This window comes from Lepidothrix coronata, unplaced genomic scaffold (genome assembly GCF_001604755.1).
Source record: "Lepidothrix coronata isolate B3197 unplaced genomic scaffold, Lepidothrix_coronata-1.0 Scaffold86, whole genome shotgun sequence".
NCBI classification, from domain to species: Eukaryota; Metazoa; Chordata; class Aves; order Passeriformes; family Pipridae; genus Lepidothrix; species Lepidothrix coronata.
This window is the reverse complement of record NW_016690266.1, coordinates 1,638,562-1,647,726: the sequence shown is the minus strand read 5'-3', so window position 1 is coordinate 1,647,726 and position 9,165 is coordinate 1,638,562. Positions and strand designations below refer to the sequence as shown.

Genomic DNA, 9,165 nt, shown 5'->3' with positions numbered 1-9,165 from the left:
CCTGAGAGCACGGATGCCCCCACAGGGTCCCCGAGCCTTGCTCCCCGCCCCGGGGAGCCTGCGGTGGACAGGGGCAGGATAAGAAGTGGGGTGTCTTTTTCCTCTGGCAATCAAAGAAAGGAAGAGGAAATAAAAATGCCCCGTTACTGCCACCGTTCCTCGGGCCCCTGCGGCGCTTTCTCGAGTGTCCTCGCAAATGGAGGCGCCGGGCAGCGGGTGGGGAGCATCTCCATCGGCAGTGGGAAGGACGGTGGACAGGGACCGGCCCCATTACAAGCACATCCCTTTCCCACACCCCACCCGCGCCGAGGAAGAGAGTGTCCGTGGTATCCCGGCAGTGCCCGGCGTCGGGACTGCTTTTACTTCTGGCGTGACACTGCTGATCCCCGAGCTCGGTGGAGCACCAAAAAAGAGGGTGAGAAAGATTTAAAAAAAAAAAAAAAAGGAAAAAAAACCCCAACACCAAAAAGTGCCCTAGCCCGCCTGTGCCCCCGCATCGCCCCAGTGCAGCTACTCCTTCCCATGCCCGAGCAGACCCCTGTGGCAGAGCCCAGGGGCAGAATGGGGCTGTGCCCAGTGTCCACCCCCACGAGTCCCGCGGAGCCCCCACAACTGCACCGCCGGCACCGGCATCGCCCTGGCCAAGGGCCGCACCGGGTTGGGTTCGGCAGCCCCGAGCCTCCTCAACCCGCCCCCGATGGCTCTGCTGCTGCCCAGCTACCAAAGTTTTTATTCTCATCCTCGTTATCTCAAACTGATCAAGTGACCACGAACAAAAAAACAAACACTTTTAATGTAAAGTTTGCTCACCTGGTGTAGTAACGATCAGTTCTCAGAGCAAAGGATTTCTGCTTCCAGCAAAGTCTGGTTCTCCGACTTACTCAGCCGGAAGAAAGAGCACCATTAGCTACTTTACATACACTTTTTTAAGTCTGTTTCAAAAGCATTTGATGTAGAGCATAAAGATGCACCTTGCGCGCTGCTGTCAACAGCCAGCCTCAGGCTGGGGCTTGGGTGCTACATGTCCAACTCCCTAACAGAAGAAAAGTCTTTTTTTTTTTTTTCTAAACTCAAAATTTATTACCCTTTTCTCAAAGTTTCAGCCCTTGGCCATTCGGCAAAGCTTTTTCCAAACGGTTTTAGATCTAATCGGAAACCGTTTGAGTTGCGTTTTGATCCGACCGCCACTCTGCGTTTATTTCTTGTAAGACAAAATAAAAGTTAAATCGAACCGGTGTCGCCGACAAGCAGTCGGAGCCCCGGAGCTGGGAGGTGCTCTGGGCCGTGCCCCCTGTTGCCAAGGACCCTCTCCGGGCGTGGCAGGAGCTTCCCGCCAGGACCGCTCGCCGTCTCCCCCCAGGTCTCCTCCGGCGGCCCAGGGGTGGGAGGGTGACTGTGGCAGAGGCGGTCCCTACAGCCCCCCAAGCCGCGACGGGCTCCGGACAAATGGTCGGCGAGCAGAGCTCCCACCTCCGCTCAGTCACTTGTTAGCGCTGCCTAGGACCTTACTCGACGGGGAGGGAGAAGTGAGTGCTTGATAATGTTGATAATGTTCACTGTAAACCACTTTGGTATTCACTCGCTTAATTCTGGTGTGGCCTCGAGCACCGCAGAGAGGTACGGAGGGAGCTCGGGGCCGGGGCCAGACCCCCGAGGCCTCCCCCCGACGCCGCCTTCCGGCTCCCAGCGCCCTTCGTCGGAGTGGACGCGGCGCTCCGTGCCCGGGGGCAGCGCATCTCCCCCCGGCCCGAGCCGAGGTGAGGGCCCCCCGCACCCACGGCCCTCCAGGCAGAGGGGAGGGAAGCGAAGACCTCTTGTAAAGCTCCCAGCCGTCGGAGCCCGCAAGATAAACATCATTAGAAATCATTGTAATTGGGATTGTGAAATCTGACCTCTGACCCGCCGGGCTACGTGTCACAACCGTGTCTGCTTTGATTCCTCGAAAGGCGGCACAAAGGAACAAGCTCCGTGACAGGAGGCAGCGGGATCTGCGCCCCGGCCCGCGGGGACCGACGGGGGGGACCACGCGTGGCCTTCCCCTCCTCCCCCGCGCCTCATTTGCATATGCAAAGCAGCAGACCACCGGGCCGCCCCCGTCCCGGGGGTGGTCGTCAGGCCGGGGTGGGGGTCGTGGAAGCAAGTTGTGTCCGACCCTCGGGGTGCTTTCGACGGAGAAATGAGCGTCGGTGCGTCCTTCCACCAGCGGAGGGAGGACGAGGGGGCATCTGGTGGGTGTTTGATATTCACATCCCACAAGCATGTCTGCCTCCCGGGGGTCAGGGTGTAGGGGAGCAGACCCACAGGGCAGGGAGGAAGGAAGGGGAAGAAACTGCATTTCCTTCAGGGCTTTTCCACCTGGGCTAGTGGGTGCTCCTCCTGGGCCTTGGGCTCCCCAGTGCCATCCACACATCCAGCCCCCAGCTCTGCTCTCCAGCCAGGGGGCCTGGTGCGTGTCCCCCACCTCCCACCGCTCCATGCACACCTGATCCCTCTCCTACACGGAGGGTGTTGCACCTTCTGCTCTTATTTCTTGGCTCGGGGTGGTGCTGAGCCCCGGGTGGAGGCCTCCCCTCGACGGCTGCTGGCCAGAGAGGATCCCTGCGGGGCTGTCGGCCCCCAGCACACATGGGGGACCAGGGTCACTCATGGAGCCAGCAAGGGCAGACCTGAACCACGCCGGCCTGTGCCGATTCCCTCATATGCCCCGCTCAGCTGCCCTCGATGTGAAATCCTAACAGCATAATTATATTAAAAAGCCTGATTTGTTTAAATAATCCTCTTTAGGCTCCCTTTAATCTGCCCTATATTTCTCCCATCGTCTTCATTCCTGACTTGTCCAGCTCAGCTGAGCTTGGCTGGACACCCTGCGGCTGAGGAAACTCCTCTTCTTCCTTCTTCTCCAGAGCCTGCGGGCCCTCCTATGCCCAGAAGCTGGGTCTGGGCTGCAGGTAGGCAGCGGGTCCCAGAGTCTGTTGGTAGGGCAAGGGGGTGGCAGGAGGGGCCAACAGCCCTGCTTGACCCAGCACCGAGAGCGAGCCAGCATCACCTGTGTCCCGCGGACAGGGGAAGCAAAGAGGATCGGCCCCCTCTCCCTTCGGCAGGGCAGGGCCTAATCCGGCCCAGGAATGCTCTCAGGGAGGGTCGTTACTCGATTTTGAAGAAGAAATGCCATTTTTCGCCTGTACAGCTCCAGGGGAGTGCGAGACGGTCGGTATGAGAAGGGCAGAGGAGTGAACTGAGACTGGAGCAGGGGAAGGAGAGGGACAAACTCTCTGTGCACCCCCCGACAGCAGCGAGAGGGACACTTAGAGGGGATCTGAATGCACCCCCTGAACCCTGCAGCTGCCCTCGGTGACTGCTTTCCATGTGAGTGGTGCAGTGCACACTTTGAGGGACAGTTTTATTTTCTTCAGTGTGGAAGATCTGAGTTCATGTTCCAATCCCATTAAAAAAAAAACAAAAAACAAACAACAACAAAAAAAATTTAAAAATGAAATTTAAAAAAAAAAAAAGAAAAAAAAAACACAAAAGAGAAAGAAAGAAATGCACAACTTTAGATGGCGCTGTACAACATTTATTTAAGCCCTCCGAGTATTCCTGGGTCCTCGGTCTGCAGAGAAGAGCAGAGCCCTTGGCGGGCAGAAGCGGCCTGGGCTGGGCGGGGATGGAGGGGGATACGCTGGGGTGGGATGGGGTGGGATGAGGTGGAGGAGGGGTCCTGCCCCGCCGGTAGCGGGTGCGGAAGGCAGGGGCCTGTCGCCCCAGCCTGCGCCTCCATCTCGGGACGGTGAGAACAAACCGCAGAGCTAAGCAGGAAGAGTTAAAAAGCACAAAAAATGGCAGAAGCCACCTCCCGCTGCCCCTCTGCTCCCCTTCTCGAATAGACGGAAACCTCCTAATGCCTCCGACGGGACGAGGAGCGGGCAGCTGCAGGCTGTGCCGAACGGTAGTGCCGCTGCTCGCCCCCCTCCGCACCCCGGCCCACCGGGTCCCACTGCCCGGGGCACGGCCTCGGCATTGCCCCATCCTCCGGGGGATGCAGGAAAGAGGGTCCCCCGGTTCCAGCTCTGCTCGCTTCTCCCCTCCGCCCCTCCGGCTGCTGGCCTAGGGCGGGGATCCAGAGGGGCAGAAAGAAAGCGAAAGGAGAAAGAAAACCGACAGACATCCTCGTCGAGGGTGACGGGAGGCTCTCCACCCACTACGGCGCCTGGTTTCCTCAGGGGCAGTGAGGAACGGATCCCCCTCGCCCGCCCTCGGCTCGGCGGGGCCCCACGCAAGAGCCGCGTGGGCGTCAGGCCCGGGTGCGGGGCTCCTCGACGGCTCGAGGACAAGGCCACGGGCACGGCCCGATCCCGGCCCGTCGGTGTCCCCGGGCCGGCGGCGAAGAGTGAGCCGAGCCGGGACAGGGCACAGCCGAGTTTAACCGGGGAAGGAGGAAAAGCAGAGCGGGGAGTTCTGCTGTGCCGCCGGCCCCCCGCCACCCTGCGCTTCCCACTCATACGGCAGATGTGATCCCGAGCCCTGGAAGAGAGAGCGGAGGGCAGGGGCTGTGGTCTGGAGCGCTCCCAGGAGCGGCGGCGCAGCGCCCAGCGCCGATCGCTCCGGTCCGATCCTTCGGAGAGGTCCTCGCTGGAAACAGCGTGCGAGTAGATCCTCTCGGACCGAGGCAAGGAGCTGTCAGACAAATACCTTTCGAACACATCCCGGAGCTCTAAATGTCCAGACGGTTTCAGGCAATTTTTCAGCGGGAGCTGGTGATATATTATTACCATTATAAAGAGATGGGGTTTATTTCTGGTTAAAAGGGAAATGCGGGAGGTGAGGCAAGACCGCAACAGCCAAAGAGAGTTATTTTTTTTTAAGAGGTCGGAAAAATTAAAAATAATTTTTAAAAAATCGAAGGTCTCAGATAGGGTTTTTAACAAGGGAAAAGAGGTTTAAAAATCACTGCACCTATCCATCGGAAACAAAACCTAAATATGCCACCAAAATGGCACTATGTACACAGCATATGGTGTATGTATATATACATTTCTTTTTTATATTTTTTATACATATACATATATATATATATACAAACATCCATACACTAAAATAAAGAACTACGGCCAGCCTGGATCCTGAACACAGTCTACACTTTATTTCAGACTACAGATTTCTGAACATAATAAAATCTTTGGCTTGTAGCGGCGGGTTCAGTCTCGCAGTCTGTGGATCAGAATTATTTTTTTCCTCGGGAAAAAAAAAAAGAGAGACAGAAATTCACACACACACACAAAAATAAAATAAGATCAAACGAAAGATGAGAAAAGTCCAACATTTACTGTAAAACAAGAGCAACGGACATGGGGGGGCAAAAAAAAGAAAACAAGGAAAGCAAAGAAAACGAACAAACGAACAAAAGAAAGGAGAAAGAGAGAGAAGGGAAGAGAGAAACTGTCCAGCAAATAGAGATCGCTACACGTATTTCTTACCTGAAATTAAATATATACAAGGTCATATGCTGTTTGGCTATATAGAGATAATTTTTTAAAGTGTTCATATTTTATTTTTTTTCTTAATTGGAGTCCTTATACTATGGATAGACAATAGATCTGCTTTTAAATCGCACCTGTCCGCCTCCCGGCCGGCGGGCCAGCGCCGCGGCGCAGGGATGGGCTGGGGCCGCCCGCCTCACTCGCTCTCCTCTTTGTCCTGCACCGTGGTGGTGGAGTGGTTGTAGAGTCCCTGGGCCATGAGATGCAGCGCCAGCCCGTTCTTGATGCCCGTCGCCTTCTTGATCTTGGCCCGTTTGTTCTGGAACCAGATCTTGATCTGGGACTCGTTGAGGCTGAGCTCCTGGGCCAGGCTTTGCCGCCGCTGCTCCGTGATGTACCGGTTCGCCTGGAACTCCGCCTTCAGCCGCTGCAGCTGCTCGGCCGTGAACGCCGTCCGCGGCCGCTTGTCCTCTTTCTCTGTCTTCTTCTTCTTCAGCTTCCTGGTGCGGGGGCCTGCGGGCAGGGCACACACACGCCGCTGGGCAGGGCCGTGCCGCCGACCGACCGACAGACCGACCGACCGACCGACCGACCGACCTCCACCCCCGCCCCGCCGGCCGCGGAAAAATGGCCGACGGGTGCATTTGTGCTGATTCCGTGTATCCCCCCCAACCCCCCAACCCCGGCACCGCCGCCCCGATGCGGCGGAGGGAAGGATGGGGAAGGAGCGGGGAGGCCGGGGCCGAGCGCGCCCGCGCATCGCTCGCCGCCCCGGCCCCGCAGAACCGGCCCCGCAGAGCCCGGGGAGCGGAGCCCGCTCGGCCCCCGCCCCGGCACACGTCGGGGTGCCGCTCCGCCCGCCCCGCCGAGACGAGCCGTGCTCTTTCTGCACGGCTCGGGACCGGAGCGCGCCGACCGGGCAGCGGCTTCGCCAGGCAGCGCGGGGAACAAGGATCCCCGCTGCCAGGCACCGGGAAGCCACCGCCAGCAGCAAACAGGCCTAAGGCTGCCTTGGTCTCTTTTTTGGGGGCCCTGACCATCTCCGCAAGGCCAGCTCAGTCCCGGGGAGTCCTTCTCCGCCGCCACCCCGGTGCCCCGCCGCCACCGTCCGGGTCGTCCTGGCGGCCGATCCTTGCCGGGGACCCCCGGCCCCGCTTGCGGCTCCCTCTGTGCAGCCCAGCCGAAGGCAGTGCCCCCGCCGCTCCATCTCCAGGCCGCAATGGGGCTGGCTGAAGTGCGACACAGCTCACCCGGGAAGCTGCCCGGTCCCGGGGCACATCCTGGGGGCAGCGCCCGGCTAGGGAGGAGATGGTACCCCCCGTCCTCTGCTCGCCGGCCCGGCCCTGCCCGACGAGGGGAGAGAGGAGGAGAGGAGGGGGGGAACCGTGAAGAAAGGGATCTACGAAAATCCCCCGACAGCTGCCGGGCTCGGCGGGTGGCCCCGGGCCCGCAGACCCCCGTCAGCAGCAGCCGCAGCCGCAGCCGAAGCCAGTGAGGCCTCCCTGCTGCCGAGTAGGCCGAAATCTCCTCTCCCGGCGCAGCCCTTCCCCGAACAGGGGGATTCTCCGCGGCTCGGCAGCGGCTGTCGGCGGGGAGAGGGACGGGGCCCGGCGCGATGCTCCCAGGCTGGGCCAGAGGAGGGGCGGAGGGCGCGGGGAGTGAATAGTTGAGCCCCGGCACCTTGCAGCGGGGTGCCGGCGCCTCCGACCGCCGCAGCCCGCTCGTCCCCGGAGCCAGGAGAAGCAGCCGGGGCCGGAGGGCAGCTCCGAGCACAACAAAGAGAGCGGCCGAGCTGAACCATCCTCCCCTCGCCCTTCTCCCCTCCGGGCTGCGGCGAGCAGGGAGCGTCGGAGAGGACATTCAGAAATGATTCTTTGCCCGAAGAAAGGGGAGGAAAGGAAATGAAGGCGCAAGTGCAGAACCCCGGGCGCACGGCGGCCCTGGGAATCGGCAGCACAACACCCGCGGCCGGGCCGGCCGGGAGCGAGGCCGCGCCGTCTGACAGCTCTATCACCCCATCAATCACCCCAGTCAATCAAAGCGGCTTTTCTGAGTTTCAAGTCGCTGGACGTGTCAATAACGGGGGATGGAGACAGCTCGGCCGCACTGACGGCCGGCGGGGAGCACTAGGCCGGGCAACGCAGAGCGGGGCCGGGGCAGGGCAGCAACGCCTTCCCCGCGCATCGGAGCGGCCCCCGGGAAGGCACAGGGCAGCCTACCCCGGCCCCGCGCCGCGCTACCGGAGCCCTGGCTGCTGGCCGGGGATGTCATGTGGAACCCCCTCTCCTCGCCGTCTACTTCTTGCAAACAAATGGCATTTAAAACCAGAACGTAACGGTGATGAATAAGGGGCTGCCTGGGGCACCTGGGGAGTTTAAAGAGGTAGAAGGGGCGGCAGAATGGGGTCGGGAGGGCCGAGCCGGCGGCTCTCACCGGGACGGCCCCGGGCAGAGGCACATCCCCTCCCCGGAGCTGGGCCCCAAACAGCAGCAGGGAGCACCGGCTCCAGCGGCAATGCGCGGCCTAAGGGCCTGCCTGGCTCGCTGCAGAGGCCCCGGTAAAACAGCCCCTACGCCACCTTCCAAAAAAGCCCTTTTTCCTTCGCCTGCCAAGAAAACAGTACCTCCCCCATCCCCCCCCGCCCCGCCAGCAGCCGCTCAACATGTGGCTCGGGTCTTCCCCCCTGCCACCAGCACCCAGGAAAAAATAAAATAAAATAAGGGGAGAAAAAGCTTCAGAGCAAAGAAGCGGCCGAACCCGCTGGTTTTTTCTCTCTCGGCTCTCATCCCGCGCCGCCGCGCTGCGGAACACCCGGGGCTGCGGCAGGCGGGGCGGGCCAGGGGCGCGGGAAGGGGGTCGCTCTCGCCGGCTCTCCGCATCGAACCGCTGCCGAATCGGGGCCAGGCGTCACATTCAAATTTGGGAGACTCGGAGAAGGAAGGAGGGGTGGAGTGGGGGGGACGCGTTTCCTCTCGCCCCGGGTGACCCAGGCCACCCTCCCCCCGCGCCTCCCCACGCGAGGTCCTGAACAGACCGGGAGCCAAAGCCAAGGGGGGAAGAGGGGAAGGGGAGGGGGGGGCGACCTTGTCACGATTTAACAGCTCCCAGATGCGCCGCGGTTCCTTACCCGAGGACGGTCTGTCTGAATACCTAGTGCAGTAGACCCAGGCAGGCCACACCAGCGGCTGTTGCGAGTCGGGCTTTATAACAGGTCCTCCATTATTAGAGCCCATGAGGAGGATGGCGGGGCTGCCGTGCTCCCCGTACTTCGCCGGGTGAGTCTCGCCCCCGTCGGCGGGGGGCTTGGCCGCCCCCGACGCCGCCGCCGCCGCTGCCGCCGCGGCGGGACTGGCTTTGGAGGCGGCGGCGGCGGGCGGCGGCGGCGCGGAGCCGTCGGGACGGCAGTTCGAGTCCGGGCAGAGGAGGGCGGGCGGGTTGGGCGGCCGGGCCAGCAGCGGGTTGACGTTTTCTCTACCTGAGCTCTGCCCCCGGTCTCCGTCCCGCTCCCGGCTGCCTCCTCCTCCGCCGCCGGCCGGCGCGGGCGGCTCCTTCTTGCAGCCGAAGTCCGGCCTCAGGATGTTGTCGATGAAAAAGTTGGTGGTGCGATGGGGCGGCGGCGGCGGGGGCGGCGGCGGGGGCGGCGGGTGGCGGCGGCGGGGCAGAGGCAGGGGGCAGGGCGCGGCGGGGG

The 9,165-nt window shown here is 61.5% G+C and overlaps 1 protein-coding gene across 1 annotated transcript; it reads right to left on the bottom strand.

Moving 5' to 3' along the window:
- Nucleotides 1-5,118: 5,118 nt before the first annotated feature.
- Nucleotides 5,119-9,163, bottom strand: EN1 (engrailed homeobox 1; the record flags this gene model as incomplete). The annotated part of the gene is made up of 2 exons (XM_017820850.1): nt 5,119-5,990; nt 8,605-9,163. Coding segments are annotated over 2 exons (876 nt in total), but the record flags the coding sequence as incomplete, so codon positions are not given.
- Nucleotides 9,164-9,165: the final 2 nt, after the last annotated feature.